This window comes from Lagenorhynchus albirostris, chromosome 1, assembly GCF_949774975.1.
Source record: "Lagenorhynchus albirostris chromosome 1, mLagAlb1.1, whole genome shotgun sequence".
In the NCBI taxonomy this organism is placed as follows: domain Eukaryota; kingdom Metazoa; phylum Chordata; class Mammalia; order Artiodactyla; family Delphinidae; genus Lagenorhynchus; species Lagenorhynchus albirostris.
Window position 1 is genome coordinate 160,194,257 of NC_083095.1, and position 20,572 is coordinate 160,214,828.

The following is a 20,572-nucleotide window of genomic DNA, read 5'->3' on the forward strand; positions in this document are numbered from 1 at the left end:
ATTTCTACGTACTCTTAATATATTCTGGATATCCTTTGTAGGTTCATAGGTAGCGTACCTGTTTTCCTGGGATTCGTCTGTTTTGTTCCTCCATCACATCTGGGGTGCTTGTCCTTCTGCTTGGGCCGGGGTAGCTCACCATCACGTCTCCTCCCCACCAACGGGAAGGGGAGGGCGTGGAGCCTTCCGTTTAAAGTTATGGCCTGCAGGTTGTCCATGTCACTTTTGCTCACAGCCCACGCCCAAAGCTTAGTCGTCTGCACACCAGGCTGCCAGACAGGCCAGGAAATGAACCCTGTATTCCACGCAGCTGTTTAGCCAGCTAAACCTTGGCGGACAGTGGAGGAGGAGACCATTGATGGATTGAAAGACTCGGAAGGGTTAAACCCCAAGGAGAGGCTATAGAAAATATATTTGCCTTTAAATTAATTGTCTCCCAGTACCTTTTCCTGATGATAAATGTTCATTTCTTTTGTATTTTATTAAAATCTCATTTCAAGGACTCTAATAATATTATGATCTAGCAAACATGCTTCTGTTTTTATTTCAGAAATACATTTAGGATGGTCAGAGAAACTCAGGAGGGGAGAGTAGGAAATGAAATGACTCTGGGAACACTGAAGTGAAGTTTATGATGCATTCATGTAGTTAATTTCCAGAAAAAAATGGCATGTTTATTATTTTTGCAAAAATTGTGGAGGACAGAATCTCAGTCACTTAGTCCTGAGATAGGCCCCTAACATTTTTGTGGCGTTCACATCCATCTTCAGCTATAGGGTACCCGTGAGATGATGTGGTTCTAAACTGGCAGGTGTGGGAGTTTTGTGAGTTCATGATACTGTGGTGTTGGTCTCACTCTCTTTTTCTTTCACACATCAGCTAACGGCCCGTGCCCTCTGATTTCTCCAGGTATGGCGTAAGCCCCGAGAACATCATCCTGTACGGTCAGAGCATTGGGACTGTCCCCACGGTAGACCTGGCCTCCAGGTACGAGTGTGCAGCCGTAATTCTCCATTCGCCTCTGATGTCTGGATTGCGCGTGGCTTTTCCCGATACCAGGAAAACGTACTGCTTTGATGCTTTCCCCAGGTAAGCTCAACAAGTGCTAAGGCGTCCGGTGACCCAGCTTCACATCAGATGCCACCGTTAATTGTGGGCTACTAATAAATGTCTCCTGAATGCAGCCGGACGTCAGCCCCTGTGCTGCGCTCCTCAGGGAACGTGGAGGTGGATATGACACGTACACCAGCCGGAAACCTGGTCCTCTGGGCTGGACTCATTTGTAAAACAATCTACCAGATGATGTATAAGGACCTTGCTTGTACCGATATCCAGGATTAATTGGTTTAGCTGGACGCGCAGGATAAAAAAAAAAGTGCCCACATGTCTTAAAGGAACATCTAGTTCAGTGTTCTTTCATTCGCTCAGATGGACATGTATTGCTGAATCACGAGAGCTAAATGCAAAATCTGTGATGAGGCCATTAGCAGTGGTCTAGACACTCAAAGGAAAACCGCAAGCATCCCCAATTTTGAAATTTCTGTTACGTTTTCAGTCAGGCCGATAGGTAAGAGAAAAAGTGACGTGAGCTATTTGCAAGCTGGTAATGGGCTGCAGGGACCGTGTAAGTGGATGGTCCTTCCCTCCCCTCCCCACCGCCCCAGACCAGTGCGACCACTCATTCCTCCTGCCGCCCACTTGTGCCTGAAGACCCCCTCCCCTGCAGAGGGGCCGGCACCCTCCGCTGGAAGCGTGTGCATGAGAGCCCACAGCCGGGCCCCCTCCTGCCGGCGCCCCAGGGGCAGCAGAGCCCCCGCCGCCCCAGTCCCTGCTGTTTTCTAATCCCCTAATAGAAGGAAGAAAAACGGGCAGCTGTGTATACATGCAAAAGCAGCGAGCACACTGCTTTCTTGAATACCTCTCTTTGAAAACTTCTGCTTGTTTTTTAAAATCTAAGCTGAGGAAAGTATTTACTAAAAACTACTTGCCCATGGTACGTTGCTAAACGGGCCGAGGTTCTGACAACAGGACTCACACGGCCACACTGTAGAAAAAGCCTCAGCAGAAGAATGTACAGTTTTCGGATTCTGATTGACCCGTTCATTGCTGTCATTCTGTTATTGCTGGGAGAGAAAAAGAACATCATTTGGTTGCATAAACATCTGTTCCACAGACTGGCCTGTTTCACAGGAAGAAACTTTCTCTTAACACCTTGGGTGAACTTCATTTCTGTGCACCCTGTACCAGGTTCAATGAAGTTCAGCTTCATGGGAAAGTTGAACGAACTGCAAATTGCCAGTGGCGTGGCTGAGAATGCTAAGTAGGGCCCATGTGCGACTCGAATGTGGCCTTATTTGTGCTGAATGGGTATTGAGAGGCCGGTTTGTTGAAAGGGAGATATTTAGCATGTTTGCGGGAAGCTATGCTAGGAGTTACCCTGGCAACAAAATGAATCGGTTTTCCCCCTGACTCTTAAATTAGCGTATACCTTAAAGTACAGCCACAACAACTAATTATAGCTTATTCATTAATAGGAAACCAGCAACTAGTCTTTACTGGGTTTGTCTGATCTGCCAGTCCACGGCTAAACATTTCACGCCTCTTATCTCACAAGACTCATTTTATAGTTAGGAAACTGAGGCGTAGAAAATTAAGCGATTTAAGCTGCTTAATTAAGGTGGGTGAGTGGAAACAGCCAGAAAAGGCCATTCATCCTATTCAGTACCATAAAGTATTAATATGATAGATTTCAAACCATTAACAGTCACATGGACTTTCATCATTAATTGAATTTGGGGAATGTTTTCTTACGGTGTCCATTGCTACCAAATGCACACTTGTCTCTGTGTCCCTCTCTCTCTCTTTTTAAAAAAAATTTATTAATTTTATTTATTTATTTCTGGCTGTGTTGGGTCTTCGTTGCTGCGCCTGGGCTTTCTCTAGTTGCGGCGAGTGGGGGCTGCTCTTCATTGTGGTGCGTGGGCTTCTCACTGCAGTGACCTCTCTTGTTGTGGGCACTAGGCACACGGGCTTCAGTAGTTTGTGGCCCACGGGCTCAGTAGTTGTGGCTCATAGGCTTAGTTTCTCCACCACATTTGGGATCTTCCTGGAGCAGGGCTCGAACCCGTGTCCCCTGCATTGGCAGGCGGATTCTTAACCACTGCGCCACCAGGGAAGTCCCTGCCCCGGTCTTTAAAGGAAGGCACTTTCTCATTTCTTTTTTAGGATTAAAAAATTAGAGATAAAGAGTCCTGATTATTATTTGGTTGGTGGTTTATTTTCTTTTACCTCCTTTACATTTAGAATCAGATGGTGGCATTTAACCTCAGGTACACCCATCCTCCAGGTTGCAGAGAGTCTCCTAACTCATGCAGCGTGCAGCTGTCAGTAAATAGATTTTTAAATTGAATATAACTGGACTATTGCATTCTTAGAAGAAGTCACTTTAAAATTGAAATACGAGAGGAAAGTAGATTTCTAAACAAGATTCCTAATCTGCAAAGTTGACCCCTTCCACAGTGGCCCTGATCTTGGCAAATGACACGGCTGATGAGATTTTGCAGTCTTCCCGGATGTCTTGAGGTGGCTGGCAACTTCCTGAGTTGTTAATAAGGCTCTGTGACAGCTGTTCGTAGATCTTTGGAACGTGTAATGGATGCCAGAGCTCTGTACTATCACCACAGCCTCATGTCTGTCCTTTAATGATCTCTCCAAGCTTCAGTTACCTCTTTGGTTTAACAGAGATGGTCCTTCCTCTTTCACTGTGGCTCATTGGAGATGCAATGTGGTTTTGTATGTAAAGTGCAAAGCACCTGGCTGTGGTCAATGCTGAGTAAATGTTAGCTATGACTTGTAACAAAATGATCCCTACGGGTAGTACCAATTTGATCCCTCTGTAACTTTGGCTAGGGTCAGATACAGAAAGTCAACAGTAAGGGGGTCTCTGGCAGGAGGCCAGAATGGACAGAGGGTCGCCTGTCTCCATGTGTTTGCAGGTGAAATGACAGTTACCTCTGTCAGAGAAGTTGCCTACACACGCAGCCCAACAAGGTTTACAGTCTTCTTAATTCCTCTTTGGGAAACGCTTTCAGAGTCTGCAGCACATTCTTTTGGAGATGCTCAAATATTCATCCTTTGTGGGTAGCTTTGATTTTTGTAAACAGTCAGAAATCATTCAGAATTCAATCTAGATGTTGTACATTAAGTTTTCAAGCTAAATAGTATGGTTTTTATTTAAAAATGAGGTATTTGTTTCTATGAAATGAGGTTTCTGAGGATCTTGTTAATCGATGCTGAAGGTGGCTTACACGGAAAGAGTCCTGAAAACTTGAGTGGCCGTGGAGTCAGTGCTCAGATTTCAAAAGAGGCGTTCATTCTGCTATGTTAAGGTCTAGCTTGTTTATTTAAAAAAAAAAATCCTCTCTTCAAAATATGAATATATCAGAAATAGTAGTTACTGGATTGCTAGTCTGACGACATTTAGGAGTTCTGTTTTTAATAAAATACTTTAACAGAAACACAATGTGGCTAAATGCAGTGTGGTATTCTCAGTTGGATCTTGGAACAGAAAAACTTCATGGAAAGTGGAAAAAGTGGAAAAACTTCAGTGGAAAAACTCATGAAATCCAAATAAAGTCTGGAGTTTGGTGATGTACCGACGCTGGTTTTCGGTTTTGAGCAATGTACTATGGGTAACGCGTGGTGTTGGCCTTATGGGAAAGGGGTTGGGGTGGATAGGAGCTCTGTGTTATCTTTGTACCTTTCCTGTAAATCCAGAATTATTGCAAAATGCAAAATTAATTTTTTAAAAAGTGAATTACTAGAAAAGTGAGGGGGGAAAACACCCTCGCGTGCTTACCTCCCTTGCCTGTGAACACCGCCTCGGTTCCATGAAGTGTGATGTCTGTCATCTGTGAGCATAACTAAAGGAGTCCTTTTTCTCCCCCTCCCCCTTTCCTGTCTTGCAGCATTGACAAGATATCTAAAGTTACCTCTCCCGTGTTGGTCATTCACGGTACAGAGGACGAGGTCATCGATTTCTCCCATGGCCTGGCCATGTACGAGCGCTGTCCCCGGGCCGTGGAGCCCCTCTGGGTCGAAGGGGCTGGCCATAATGACATAGAGCTTTATGCACAATACCTAGAAAGGCTAAAACAGTTCATATCTCACGAACTTCCTAATTCCTGAAGAAGATGACTTGATTTTACCTCATCTACTGTGAACACAGGAATCCTCGGTTTTGCACATGCTTTAACTGGATAGCTGTCATGGCGGGATAACCACGAGGAAGCGCCCAGCTTTTCAGGCGTCCTACTCAAAGAGCTGATGGCATCTCGGTCTTTCATATCCAGAGGTTCTACTAACTCACACATCATGTTAAACTGAACAGTTGTGATTCCCAGCTTCATCGCCTTGCAGAACGGGAATGAGAGCTGAGTGGGGGGACCGTTTTCTCCTGCTATAAAAGATGCTCACACCCCTTTCTATTCCTTACCCACCACGTAGGAGTCATTTACGCAGGACTCAGCCTCTCTCCACCCGTGTTCTCATTATGTGAGCTGCAGCTCTCTTTCAGCCACTAGATTCATGGGTCCAATCCATTTGTGAAGCTGTGATACTGTAACTGGAAACCATCGTGATGAAAATCCCTTCGTTAATTTTTGTTCACACTCCGGTCTTTCCCCCAAACAAATCAATTAAAGGGTAATTTACTGGAACGATCATGAACGACTTCATCAACTGGAACCATATGAATATAACTGGAATATTCTTAAAAGGAAACTGGGGGTTTTTTTAAGTGTAAATTTATTACTAGTCCACAGAGTTTTAATATTTTGATCGTCTGGTTGGTCTCACAAAGAACCCAGCCGACCTTCCCTCTGTAAAGCCCTCCTTGTAGGCTTTTTTAAAGTACTGTACATATATGCAATTACCTTGTGCATAGATTCTTAATGGATAGTTTTCTTTCGTCAGGCTACAACAATGAACTGCAGATTCCTTGTTTGTAATGTAAATGATTGAATACATTTTGTTAATACGTTTTTATTCCTAGGTTTTGCTATTAAAAAAATTTTATAACATTTCCAAGACAAAAAATGACAAGTTTATGCTTTGAGAAATTTATGTAATTAAAATTCCACTAAACTAATCTTTTTAGTTTAGGAGTTATTTGGGTTTTGACACTGGAGTTGCGCCAGTAAGCATCAGAAGTGGAAGATGCTTTAAAACTGCTACACTACTTGTGTTGGTTGGGGGTTTGGGTTTGAGGGTTCTTTGGTTTTATTAAAAAAAAATTTTTTTTTCCAAATTTAAAAGCCTTAAATGTACTGTAAGCCTCAGATTGTTGTACAGCTGGATTGCGGTTGATTGCCAGCTTGTGTACTGTTGCTTGGATACGACACAGCGGTTGGTCACGGAATAAAGGATGCATGGATCAGAATGTGCGGGCTCGTGCAGTTTTTTCCCTTTATCTCTCCATCAAAGAAAACATTCTGTCCAGATTTAAGAAGAAACCCTCGGAGCTTACAAACGTCACTACCTTTCTCAAAGTGTATGTGTTTTTTTAAACTTTTTATTTTATATTGGAGTATAGTTGGTTAACAGTGTTGTGATAGCTTCAGGTGTACAGCAAAGTGATTCAGTTACACATATACATGGATCTATTCTTTTTCAAATTCTTTTCTCATTTAGGTTGTTACGTAATATCGAGCAGAATTCCCTGGGCTATGCAGTAGGTCTCAAGGCGTGTGTTTTTGTTCTGTAAAAGACGATAGATAACTTTTGAAGAAGCCAAGATGCAAAGCCTGTAGCGGTAAAGTACAGGTGGCATCCAAATAGAGAGGGCAGTGGATTCTGGCTGTGAAACAAGAACGATGAAGACCATCTCACTGTGACCTGGCTAGGAGGGAGAACAGGCCTGCTTCTTTGGAAAACCTGAGCTGAGTCTTTTCAGTCCTTTGATCACTGACTAGAAAAAGAGCAACTGAGAGATGCTTGTTTTCAACTCTCGGAACACCCCTTCTGGGCACGCAGGGAGAGAAATGGTGGTGGAGGGAAGGTGTAAGGGCGTGGGCTATGCTCCCGTGAGTGTGTGTCCCAGCACATTGCAGGCTACTTCCTGGTCTTAGATCAGTACCTGTAATGGGAGATCTTGGAAGGATGGGGCCCTGCTCACCTAGGGGAGTCATCAGTGAAGCTACAGAGGTGGTACTGTCCCAGAGGTCCAGGAGACTTAGAAGGGAAAGAAGCATATCCAACAGCCTGCCTTTGGGGTGTGAGAGCAGCTAACCTAGGTTTCCAGAGACCTGATTTCTGATCCCGTTTGTCTGCTGCTTGCATCTTCTGTAAACCAGTTCCCCCTTTTTTCCCTCCTGAACTATTTAGTAAACTTACTTTTGTCCGCCAAATTTCAGCAGTTAATGGGAAACGATAATAAGATTGACAATTACAGAAGCTAAGGTGGCAAAGCCTTTTCCGTTCATTGTTTTTATAACTTGATGTAGGTGGTTTATATCTATTGGAAGCAACTCATGTTTTCTGACTCCTGACTCTTTCCCCTGAACCGGGGAGGGGGTTTTGTCTACTCTTTCTCAGAGTTTGACATGGGGACAGCCTTTCTCTGAGGATGGCGTGAGTGATGACAGTGGGAATTCCAAGAGAGACCCCATTCATGCCAGTTTCAGATTACAAAACATACTTAGTACTGAACCTGAAAGATCTGGCCACTTCTGTTTTCTGCTGTAAGATGGACTTGGGGTGAGGACCAACTCTCCTTATGGAAAAAAAGTAAAAAGCAAAAACAAACTAGCACTACTAAATAAAATGGAAAAATCTTAGACGCATGAACTGGTAAGAAAATAAAGATTATGTAGGCCAAATACTAGGTAAAGATGAGGAGCTTTGAAGCCAGTTTTCTCTTGGAAGGAATTTCCTGGACTAGGTTAACCTGAGCATTGGTTTTCCAGTCTGGTGGAGCTCAGGGGACAGTAAACAAACCCTAGAGCGCCCTCCACGGTGGGGAGACTAATTGGAAGCTTCCCTTTTTAGAGGAAAATCATATGATCATCTCAACAGACACAGACAAAACATTTGATGGAATTCAATATCCCATTCATGATTAAAAACCAAACCAAACTCATATCAAACCAGGGCTAGAAAGCAACTTGATGAACAGATTATCTCAAAACAAACTGAAACACCAAGCATTGTACTGAGTGGTAAAACAGTGGAAGCATTATTCCATTTTAGGTTGGGAATTAGCCATAGGACCATTCTCACTTCTGCTCAGAATTACACAAAGCCCCTAGCAAATGCAGTAGAGTCAAAGAAATGAAAAAGGTATAAGACATGGAAAAATAAAAAGGATGAATATGTTCTAAAGCCAAATTATTGTGGCTGCACAGCTCACTAAATTTACCAAAAATCATTGAAATGTACACTTAAAAGGGGTAGATTTTATGATATGTAGATTATACCATAGTAAAAGATATTTAAAGAAATGAAAAATAAATAAAACTCAGATCATGATGTCTGGATGAAACACCAGTCAGCTACACCAGAAAGTATCTACAAATTATTAGATGTAATAAGAATTTAGTTAGGTTGCTGGACACAAAAATCAATATAGAAAAGTCCATCTTATTTCTATAAATCAGTTAAAAATGTTTTAAATTCAATTAAAAACAAAGATACCATGTACAATAGCTTTTAAAAATATTGAGTAACTGGGAATATTCTAACACATGTTAGACATACTCTGGAGAAAATCATAAAACTTTTTTGAAGGACATTAAAACCTAACTTAATGAGGGTTATACCATGTTAATGGATAAGAAGGCTCATTTTTAATATATTCTTCCCAAATTGACCTATAGGATTAATAATGATTCCAGTAAAAATCCCAACAGGATTTTTTGTCAGGAAACTGACAAGGGGATCCTAAAATTTGTATGGGAGAACAAAGTGCCAAGAATAGCCAGGGCAACGGAAGATGAAAAAGATGCAGCACGTGCTTTACCAGATAGAAGAATTCCAGGTGGGAAGTCTTAAGACTGAAAAGGCTCAGTCTTTCAGATTCTAGAGTCTAGAAACCTTCATGACCCTGACTCCAGCCCCTGCCAACAGCTGCTTCAGTATTCTATACTCACCTGACCATAGCTATGTCATTACTGCTTGAAACAACAAAGGAATACATTTCTAGGCTTCATTTATTAAAAATAAAAAACTTTCATAGTAAAAGAAAAAATAGCATAACCTAGTGGCAAACTGGGGTGACATTATAAAGCAAATGACATATAATGTAAAAATATATTTAATAATCAAATGATGAGGCACTCTTTATCAAAGAGCACAGGATGTGAAGAGACTAATCATAAGAGATTATTGTCCATAATCACATATAGATTCAATCAATCAAATGACTATATCAAATATATATCCATTTAAACATTGAAATGCCATTTTAAATTATAAACTTGGTACAAATATTTATTTGAAGAGGTTGCTCAATATTTATTTGAAGAGATTATTGCCCAAAAGAATCACTTACAGATTTAATCAAATAATCTAATAGATATATTTTAAAATACATTTAAATAATCAAATGCCATTTAAATTATAAGCTGGTATAAATATTTGAATTATAATACCCATTGGTGGTAAATGTTTGGATAAATAGTTACTTTGAAATTATATCGCTGGGGCTTCCCTGGTGGCGCAGTGGTTGAGAGTCCGCCTGCCAATGCAGGGGACACGGGTTCGTGCCCCGGTCTGGGAAGATCCCACATGCCGCAGAGCGGCTGGGCCCGTGAGCCATGGCTGCTGAGCCTGCGCGTCCGGAGCCTGTGCTCTGCAAAGGGAGAGGCCCCGGCAGTGAGAGGCCCGCGTACCGCAAAAAAAAAAAAAAAAAAATTATATTGCTAATTTTACACACCAAGTTGGTACAAACGTTCTAAAGTATACTTTGAATCAAAAGCCTAATCTAGCAATTTGGCTTCTAGGAATTTATCCTTAGGAAATAATCAAGAAGATGACGTGGGCTTATATGGGATAATCACTGCTACACTGTTAGTAAAAGTGAAAACTTGCAAACAATCTAAGTTTCCAGCAACAGGGCTTTCGTTTTTATCATGTCCGTACAACGCATTATTCTGTAACCATCATAAACGATGCTATAGAACAATATTTAGTGGCGTGACAAAATTGCCAAAATACGTTATATGGAAAACTGTTCACTCAATGGCTCCCGTGTATGATTCTTCTCTTCACACCCCCACACATTCAAACTTGGACCAAGAGCTGGATATGTAATAGATGGACATCTTTGTTGTTGATGTTTAATTATATTGTCAATAAGTCTTTATAAAGAGGAAAGCCCAGACCTTCTTTCAGAATTCATGCAAAGTGGTTATAAAACATATCATCAGTAGGATCTTTTGTTAAAATAATTTGTTTTGGAATCCATTGGATGGCACTGTTTTACTCCCCAAGCTAGAAAGAACAAGTCATCCTCAGTACATCTCATTCCCTCATGTGTGAGGGTTACTAAGCCAATAGACGAAGTTCATATAAATATCACATCCCATGCTGTCCAACTCCGATGCCTCCTCTTCCCTGAGGCCTTGCCTACCAGGATTTCTGCAAAGAAGACATAGTCATGCCTGCAGGAGCTCACACAGAGCTTGCCCAGCAGAGGGCCTGGGACGCAGCCCTTGGAACAAGGAGGCCTGGCCCTATTCCTTCCCAGCCAGAGGAAAATATATGTAACATAAAATTCACCGTTTTAACCAATTTTAAGCGTACAGTTCAGTAGCATTAAGTACATTCACATTGCTGGGCAAGCATCACCACCATCCATCCCGAGAAAATGTTCACCTTCCCAAACTGAAACTCTGTACCCATTAAACACTAACTCCTCATTTCCCCTCCTCTGGACCCTGGAAACCACCATTCTACTTTCTGTCTTTGTGAATTTGACTCCTCTGAGTACCTCATAGACGTGGGATCACACAGTGTTTGTCCTTTTGTGACTAGCTTATTTCACTTAATAGAATGTTGTCAACGTTCATTCATGTAACATTTCATTCCCTCCCTTTTAAGGCTGAATAATTTTCTATTGTATGGATAGACCACATTTTGTTCATCCATTCATCCGTTGATGGACATTTGGGTTGTTTCCACCTTTTGGCTATTGTGAATAGTGCTGCTATGAATATGGGTGTGTACACACACACACACACACACACACACACATATTTGGAGACCCTGCTTTCAGTTCTTTTGGATATATACCTAAAGGTGGAATTTCTGGATTGTATGGTAATTCTAGTTTTACTTTTTGGAGAAAACACCAAAATTGTAATACTTGATCTGCAGTTCTTAACAAGAGTCTTGGGGTCTGTGGCCCCTTTGAGATGTCTGTACCTATGGGCATTTTTCTGGGGAGAAGGTCCACAACTTCAGCAGATTCTCAAAGGTATCAGTGATTCTGAAGGATTAAAATCACTGAACAAGGCAGTAATGTCTACAGCTTCTTTTAAAGCCAATATTTTTGAATTCCGGGAACTGTGAGTACGGATTTTGGGGAGGTTAAGGAGCTTGAATGTATTCTGCAGGCAGGCCCAGGGAGGGAAGGCCATGGGCTGGTCAGAGCTGTCTGTATAAGGAGAGCATCTCCGGATGTGCGGGAGTTGAGTGCAGAAGCATTTACACACCCAGAAGGGGCTGAGACCATTGGAAGAATCTTGGCTACAGCAGGCCTGGCTGTGAGTTTTTCTGCCATGATACCGTGTGGCCTTGGGCAATTCTCTTAACCGCTCTGAGCCTGTTCTTAAGTCTCTAAAGTGGTAGTAATCCCCACCGCAGTCATGGTGGGATCAGCTGAAATTCTGTAGGTAGAAAAGCTTTGTAAGAGGTAGTGGGGTCTTAGACCCACTCATTAAATGGCTGGCTGAGTTTGGGTTTAGAACAAAACAGAGAACACTCTGAAAACTCTAGTTTAAGACAGTCTACTCTGTCGTAGCTTAATCATTACTCTGCTGCTAAATGATTTACCATTTGGCCGGACACAACTTGTTGACACCTGGCCCTGTCTGGCTCTGCTTCAGGGTGGGAGGGCCCGGGGCCTTCCAGACATGTGCAGATATTGTCTCCTGTTCCAGTGCCCTTCAGATCTCCCTTCCCTGGACTTCCAGATAACCCTTAGATGGGGCTGGGAGGCACATGTAGATCCCGAGCCCATCCAGAACTTTCTAAGATGGGACCTGGAGTGGGCCAGGATTTCTGGGATAAAAAAGATCCAGGTGGGTAGAGCAGTGGATCCTCTTGACTCCGATTTCTTAGCCAAGGCAGAGAAAACCAGCTTGGAGGACAGCAGCAGATGAGGTCTGGGAAAGGGTGGGATGCCTCGAAGAAGGCGGCTTAGAAGAACGGATATGAAAGATGCCCTCTTAAAACATTTTTTAGACTTTAAAATTTTATCCAGAAGAGTGGATAAAACCTATTTTTATAGTTTACGGGGAAAAAAAATGAGCACCCATATTTCCATTATTGAACCTAAGATATAGAATATTACCGGGACCTTAGAAACTCACCTTCTCCCTGCGTCTCCTCCAATCACATGCCTTTTCCTCCTTCACCCCACAGAGTTACCACTATCCTGAATTTTCTACTGGTCGTTCCTTTGCTTTTCTTTATAGTAAGAATGTGTGTGTGATCTACCACTGGTAGACATACTGGTTATCGCCCAGATTTTAGCTATTAAAGATATATATATATATATTTTTTCAGTACGTGGGCTTCTCACTGTTGTGGCCTCTCCCATTGCAGAGCATAGGCTCAGCGAGCCCGCTCCGCGGCATGTGGGATCTTCCCTGACCGGGGCACGAACCCATGTCCCCTGCATCGGCAGGCGGACTCTCAACCACTGCGCCACCAGGGAAGCCCTATTAAAGATAATTTTGTATTTCTCATGACATGAGAGACATCTGGTTGCTGCTTCTTAACCCTAGTTACATGTTGAAATTACTGAGAAGCTTTTTTAAATGCTGATGCCTGGGTCTCACCCTCAGAGATTACAATTTAGCTGGTCTGGGTGCCACCTGGGCATCTGGACTTTTAAAAGCTCCCCAGGGGCCTCCAGTGGGCATCTAAATGGAGATCTCGACTCAGTAGGTCCAGGATGGGGCCCCAAATTCTGCATTTCTAAGAGGCTCCCAAGCGATGCTGCTTGCACGGCCCCATTTTGAGTAGGGGATGTGTCTGTTCAGCTTCACTCGGTAATGCCAAGTCGTTTCCAGAGTAAGACACTGACTTCCCTCCCATCAACATTGGAAGGAAGTTCTAGTCATTCACATTTTTTTTTCAGCTGTGCCGCATGGATGGCATGCAGGATCTTAGTTCCTCAACCAGGTGTCGAACCCGCGCCTCCTGCAGTGGAAGTGTGGAGTCTTAACCACTGGACCTCCAGGGAAGTCCCTAGTCATTCACACTTGACATCGTCTGACTTTGTGAATTTTTGCCTAAACAGTGTACGTGAAATATTACATCCCTGATTATGCATGGGAATGAGCAACTTTTCAAAAACACACGGGCCATTTGTATGTTCTTTCATGTGAAATGTCTATGCATGACTGGCCCACTTTTCTGATAGAGTACTCTCTTCTTCAGGTGATTATATATTCTTTTTTTTTTTTTTTTTTTTTTTTTTTTTTGCGGTACGCGGGCTTCTCACTGTTGTGGCCTCTCCCTTTGCGGAGCACAGGCTCCGGACGCGCAGGCTCAGCGGCCATGGCTCACGGGCCCAGCCGCTCCACGGCATGTGGGATCTTCCCGGACCGGGGCACGAACCCACGTCCCCTGCATCGGCAGGCGGACTCTCAACCACTGCGCCACCAGGGAAGCCCTATATATTCTTGATATTCAAACTAATCTTTTATTTTCACGTGCTGCAAATATATTCTCCCAGTTTGTTCCTCGCCTTTTTATTTTCTTCGTGACATGTTTTGCGGAACGGATATTCGCAGTTTTACTCGGGGAAACCCTAACGGGTTTTTGCTTCATTATTACTTTAATAAGTAGACTCAAAATACATTAAACTTTTTTGCAAAACCACAAGAAGCAATCGATAAATACCATCAATTCCAATAACACCAAATATCTAGATTGCCTCAGTATCAAGCTCCTTTTACATAAATCATGCTTACTATATCCCTAATGTAGTAAAACTTACATTCTGGTGGCAGTGGGACAACAGGCAATAATCAGATAAATGTGTAATATGCCAAGTGTTACCAGATGCTCTGAGGGAAAGTCAAGCAGGGTGGTCAGTGTAGTTGTTCCTGAGTCTTGCAGATATCCCGACAGATGTTTGTATTTCTAGAAATGCTAAGAAAGGTTTGTTTGTTTTTTAGCTGAGCAATTATCTTATATTCTTTGTATATGCAGAGAACATAGCCGTTGAATAAATTAACAAGATATAGCCAGTGATTACCTTCCTAGTAGGCAGAAAGAACCCAGTTCTGTTCATTGCTTTCACTAGGTCTCGTTTCTGGGGGTCGGGGTGGGGGAACCTATAAGGAATTTAAAATAAATTATTTTAGATCAAGGGTCAGAACATGTTTTCTATAGAATGTCAGAGAGTAAATATTTTTGGTTTTGTGGACCATCTGGTCTCCATACTCAAACTCTGCCGCTGTTGTACTAAAGCAACCATAGATCGTATGTAAAGGAAGGGAGGTGCCTGTGTTCCACGAAAACCTGATTTATAAAGCAGGTGGTGGAGCAGCTGCATAGCACAGGGAGATCAGCTCGGTGCTTTGTGTCCACCTAGAGGGGTGGGATAGGGAGGGTGGGAGGGAGACGCAAGAGGGAGGAGACATGGGGACATATGTATGCATATGGCTGATTCACTTTGTTGTACAGCAGAAACTAACACCACATTGTAAAGCAATTCTACTCCAATCAAGATGTTAAAAAAAATTAAATTAAATTAAAAAAAAAAACAAAACAGGTGGTGGGCCAGATTTGGCTCATGGGCTGTAGTTTGCCAATCCCTGCCTTACAAATTCTTCTTTTTATATTGTTTACTGCTTGTGTTTCATTTCAGAAATAACACACGCTCATGGTGGGCGGGGGCGGTGGAATTCAAACAATACAGGAATATTTAAAGTAAAAAGATGAGAGGCCTCCTCTTTCCTACTTTACTAATCCCACGCACCAGAGATGACCCAGGTGACATACTAGAAGGAAGCTTGGGACTTCCAATACGGAGCCATGCCAGTACCTTCAGGGTCTCAGTGTAACCTAGGGGAAGATGTACATAAAGGGCAGATGGGACTTCCCTGGTGGCGCAGTGGTTAAGAACCCGCCTGCCAGTGCAGGGGATACGGGTTCGAGCCCTGGTCCAGGAAGATCCCACATGCCGTGGAGCAACAAAGCCCGTGTGCCACAACTATGGAGCCTGCGCTCTAGAGCCCATGAGACACAACTACTGAGCCTGCGTGCTGCAACTACTGAAGCCCGTGTGCCTAGAGCCCGTGCTCTGCAACAAGAGAAGCCACCACAACGAGGAACCTGCGCACCACAATGAAGAAAGCCCGTACACAGCAATGAAGACCCAACACAGCCAAAAAAATAAAAATAAATAAATATTAAAAAAAAAAAAAGGGCAGATGGATGTAGCTGGGCAGTGCTTTGCCCTCTGCACTGCCTGCTGTCACCTTAAAGATGACCTCTGTTCTTTTCAGCGCAAGACACAGGTGGGTTTTTCTTTAAAAACAAGACCGCTCGGTGCACAATTAGCAGTCGATAGAAAAAAGCAAAATATAACAGGCATTCTTTTAATCAGACCTCATCTATCAAGCTGACTGATACTCAGAATTCCCTCCCTCCCTCCCTCTCTTCCTTCCTTCCTTCCTTCCACAAATGTTTATGAGCCCAAACACTTGATTCTGGGGATGCAGCAGTGAACAAAGCCCCTATCCTCTTGCAGCTTATATGCTAGGAGGAGAAACAGACAATAACGGTGAACAAATGAAAAAATCAAATCATAATGTGTTCTAAAGGAAACAACAAACAAGCTGAGAAAGTGATTAAGGGGGTCGAATCTTTAGGCTTTTGAGAGGATTATGACCTAGCAGTTCAACATGCATCTGGGGAGTCCCTCTGCCTGCGCTTGAACCTCAGCTCCACTGGCTACTCCCTGTGTGTCACAGGGACGCAGTGTGACCTCTCTGTGTCTCAGTTTCCTCACCTGTAAAATAAGGGTGACTTAGTACTTACCTCATAATACTTAGGTGAGGATTGTATGAGCCTAGAACATACTGAGCTCTCAATAAAAATACTAGCTATTAGCACTTGTAGAAACAGAACATTGTGGTCTCTACTGAAAGGATTTTCCAATGAACCCATTAGTAAAAGCCTCTTGGCAAGACATGGGAAAATGGCAGCATTCACTCCCGGCACCGTATCACGCAGAGCCATGGCTTTTGTGTGTCCTAGTATCCCTTGGGGTTTTTTTGTTTAATCAGAATTTTCCTTGTAAAAATTTTCTTCAGAAGCACAAAGTGTTTCCATTTCTCTTCCATACATTTACACGCAATGGCCCTACCTCAGATTGTCACAGTAGAAACGCAGGGGCGTGCCAAACTTTCCTTCTGAGGACAGTGTGTGTCCTGCCTGCAACATGGTTTATCTTCAACGAACCACAACAATCTGATATCACCCAGCACTTACACTGATACAAAGATGGACAGTTTTCCTTGGTGATATGAAGGAGAATTCCTAAAGGCAGCCAGCCTCTCTCTCTCTTTCTTTCTTCGTCTTCCTCTCTCTCTCTTCCTCTCCCAATTGTCTTGTAAACTTCCTTGCCTCCTGTATTTTCAATTTACATCACTTTACTAACATGGCTCATTCCTTGACCAGAAATTCATGTGTTAAACCACGATCTGCCACAAACATAGAATCACAAACCTGGGAGGATCCTTGGGAAGTACCTGGTCTAGGATTCCCCAGGACGGATGGGTCACACATTCTGAGGCGGAAGTTGGGAAAGGAAGAGGAGGGGAAGGACAGGACAGAATTGCTACAATATGTCCTGGAATTCATATTTTCTAGTCATTAACTTTAGAAGGAGTATTATCTTTCTCCTATGTATTTACCATTATTTTTCAAATGTATATAGATGTGGCTGTGATTAATAACCATTTTACAAAATCATTTACAGAATTCTTAGACTCATCAGTAACTTATTGTGTTAAATATATATATATATATATATTTCTTTTTTTTTTTTTTTTTCTGGCCACGCTGCACAACTTGCGGGATCTTACTTCCCCGACCAGAGATTGAACCCAGGACCCCCAGCATTGGAAGCACGGAGCCCTAACCACTGGATCATCAGGGAATTCCCTAAATATTTTTTCTTTTTTTTTTTAATTTTTATTTATTTATTTATTTTTGGCTGTGTTGGGTCTTCGTTTCTGTGCGAGGGCTTTCTCTAGTTGTGGCCAGCAGGGGCCACTCTTCATCACGGTGCGCGGGCCTCTCGCTGTCGCGGCCTCTCTTGTTGCGGAGCACAGGCTCCAGACGCACAGGCTCAGTAGTTGTGGCTCACGGGCCTAGTTGCTCCGCGGCATGTGGGATCCTCCCAGACCAGGGCTCGAACGCGTGTCCCCTGCATTGGCAGGCAGATTCTCAACCACTGTGCCACCAGGGAAGCCCCTAAATATTTTCTTAACAGCAAATAATTAACTACAACTCCGATGATACTGGACCAGTGGTTCTCAAAGTGTGGTCCCTGGACCAGAGCATCAGCATCACCTGGGAACTCATTAGAAGTGCAGATTCTTGGCTCCCATCCCAGACCTACCTAATCAGACACTCTGCAGGAGAGGGGCCCAACAGTCTGCTCTAACAAGCCCTCTGGGTGATCGGATTTGATTCATGGTAAAGTTTGAAAATCTCTGAGCTGGATTATTTGACATTTAAATAAAAAAGGGATCCTACCGAGAATAGTTCCTATCCTCCCGTTCAAGGAAAGACTCACTGTTCTTTGGCCACTGGAACAAGTAACCAGGAGTCCCGAGGACAGCTTCCTCTGGTCAGTACACGTGCTTCTGAGGGCCAATCAGCAGCAGCCTTGCTCCAGTGGCCAAGCTGCCTTCGCTAAAGGTCACTTAATGCCTGAATCCTCCCGCTGTGAAGAGTCGTCTAATCCCCAGCCCCACACTTCCCAAATACTCCACAGGAGATCCGCAGTCTGCCGCGTTCACTGCCTTGCAAACGATGAATCCAGCTTTTTGCTTCAGATATAGAGCAGAGGCCTCTTCCTTCAGCACCCCATGCAGAAAATTGGATTTAGTCCGAGATGACAGCCGCTGACACCTACGGGGGAAGAGGGCATCGTAAATGCATAAAGTGGGCCAGGTGTGAGGCAGTACTGAGTAAAGAAGGGGTGACATGGAAAGGCAGTCACATTTTTATGACACGTACACCAAAACCACCTTCTATTTTTTTTTTTTTTTTTTTTTTGCGGTACGCGGGCCTCTCACTGTTGTGGCCTCGCCCGTTGCGGAGCACAGGCTCCGGACGCGCAGGCTCAGCGGCCATGGCTCACGGGCCCAGCCGCTCCGCGGCATGTGGGATCTTCCCGGACCGGGGCGCGAACCCGTGTCCCCCGCATCGGCAGGCCACCAGGGAAGCCCCACCCCCTTCTTTTTTTATACCAGAGGTGATCGAGGTAAAGGGAGATGCCCAAGAACAATTGATTTAGTGGCAGTTTATTTATTTTTCAAGAAAATGTTTTATTAATGCAAGCTTAAGAGCAATTATATAATATTTTTTTAACTTAAAAAAACCCCTTTATTGGAGTATATAGCTGCTTTACAATGTTGTGTTAGTTTCTTCTGTACAGCAATGTGAATCAGCTATACGTACATCTGTATCCCCTCTTTTTTGGATTTCCTTCCCATTTAGGTCATCACAGAGCACTGAGTAGAGTTCCCTGTGCTACATAGTAAGTTCTCATTAGTTTTCTACTTTATACATTAGTGGCAGTTCAAATACAGTTCAAATACATTCCCACACTGCTGTACTTTCTATACTTTTGGAAAGAACATTTCATGGCATTACAAAAAAATGTCAAATGTGTTTATTATGTTGCCACTGAAACCATGAGGTATCCAGGTTCTGGCTAAGGATATTAGCAATAAAAACAAAACAAAACCCTTCCTCTTGGCTGTCTAGGAATTTCATGGAGTATTTAAATACCATTTCGCTCATATGTATTTATTATTTCCCATGCCAGGAGTTTCTCTTTGAGAGTACAGTATAAATCTCAGTGGAGAAATGTTATTTATCTATTAATGCATCTATTGAGCATCTACTGAATCTCTCATTGTGCTAGGCTGGGGACAGAGAGATGGGTAAGATGCATCTCTGTGCCACACAGCTCACAGCTGGAGGTGGGGAGGAGGAGGAAGAGAGGGGCGCAAACACACACAGTGCCGTAAACACACACAGTGCCGTGATTTTACAACAGAATTCTCTACAAGCTTCCATGAGAACTCAGGATGGGGGAGAGCAGAAAAAGTATCCCAATGGCAGCAACATTTGAGTCTTGTTTTAAAATAAATTATTTCTTTTATTTATTTTTGGCTGCACTGGATCTTCGTTGCTGCGCGCGGGCTTTCTCTAGTTGCGGCGAGCGTGCGGGCTTCTCATTGCGGTGGCTTCTCTTGTTGCGGAGCGCGGGCTCTAGGTGCGCGGGCTCCACCAGTTGCTGCACGCGGGCTCAGTCGTTGTGGCTCATGGGGTCTAGAGCGCAGGCTCAGTAGTTGTGGAGCACGGGCTTAGCTGCTCCACGGCATGTGGGATCTTCCCGGACCAGGGCTCGGACCCGTGTCCCCTGCATTGGCGGGAGGATTCTTAACCACTGCAGCACAAGGAAGGTCCCATAAACGACTATATTTCTGATCCACTGGCATTTACACTCCAGCGGTATCGGGACAATAGGTAATAAACAACGAATAAAAGAAAAAAAATAAAAGGAAGATAAATCAGGGTAAGGGGATGGGCTAGAGAGTGATGGTGATGGAGACTATAGGAAAGATGGGAAAGACCTTTCTGAGTGTGTGAGTTTTGGGCAGAGACCTGAATAAAGTCAGGGATGGGGTCATGCAGATAGTTGAAGAGGCATCATTTCAGACAGAAGAAACAGCAAGTATCAACACAATATATTTAATGTGTTGAGGAAGCAGCAAGACGCCGAAGGGGGCTAGGGTCAAGCAAGCAAGATGTCTAGTGACTGTGGTTGCAGTGGCAGCAGGTGGGCCCTTGCCCATCACGTCTCCAGATTTTGCTCCGAGTGAGAAGTAAATTGGAGGGTTTTGAGTAGAGAAGGATCATGTCTTGACATCCGTATTGCAAGGAAAACCCTAGTCATAATTCCTTTGTAATGCTTCTTTTTTTTTTTTAGATTGTGATAAAATTTACCATCTTAACCACTTTAAAGTGCACAGTTTAGTAGTGTTCAGAGTGTATTCACACCGTTGTGCAACCAATACCCAGAACTTCT

The 20,572-nt window shown here is 43.4% G+C and overlaps 1 protein-coding gene across 1 annotated transcript in view; it reads left to right on the plus strand.

Moving 5' to 3' along the window:
- Window positions 1-6,443, plus strand: part of ABHD17C (abhydrolase domain containing 17C, depalmitoylase) — a 56,746-nt gene extending 50,303 nt beyond the window's left edge. Inside the window, exons 2-3 of the mRNA XM_060157345.1 lie at window positions 910-1,089; window positions 4,968-6,443. Of these exons, the coding sequence (XP_060013328.1) occupies window positions 910-1,089; window positions 4,968-5,187 (400 nt within the window). The 3' untranslated portion in view covers window positions 5,188-6,443. The remainder of the gene's footprint in view (window positions 1-909; window positions 1,090-4,967) is intronic.
- The last annotated feature ends 14,129 nt before the right edge of the window (window positions 6,444-20,572 follow it).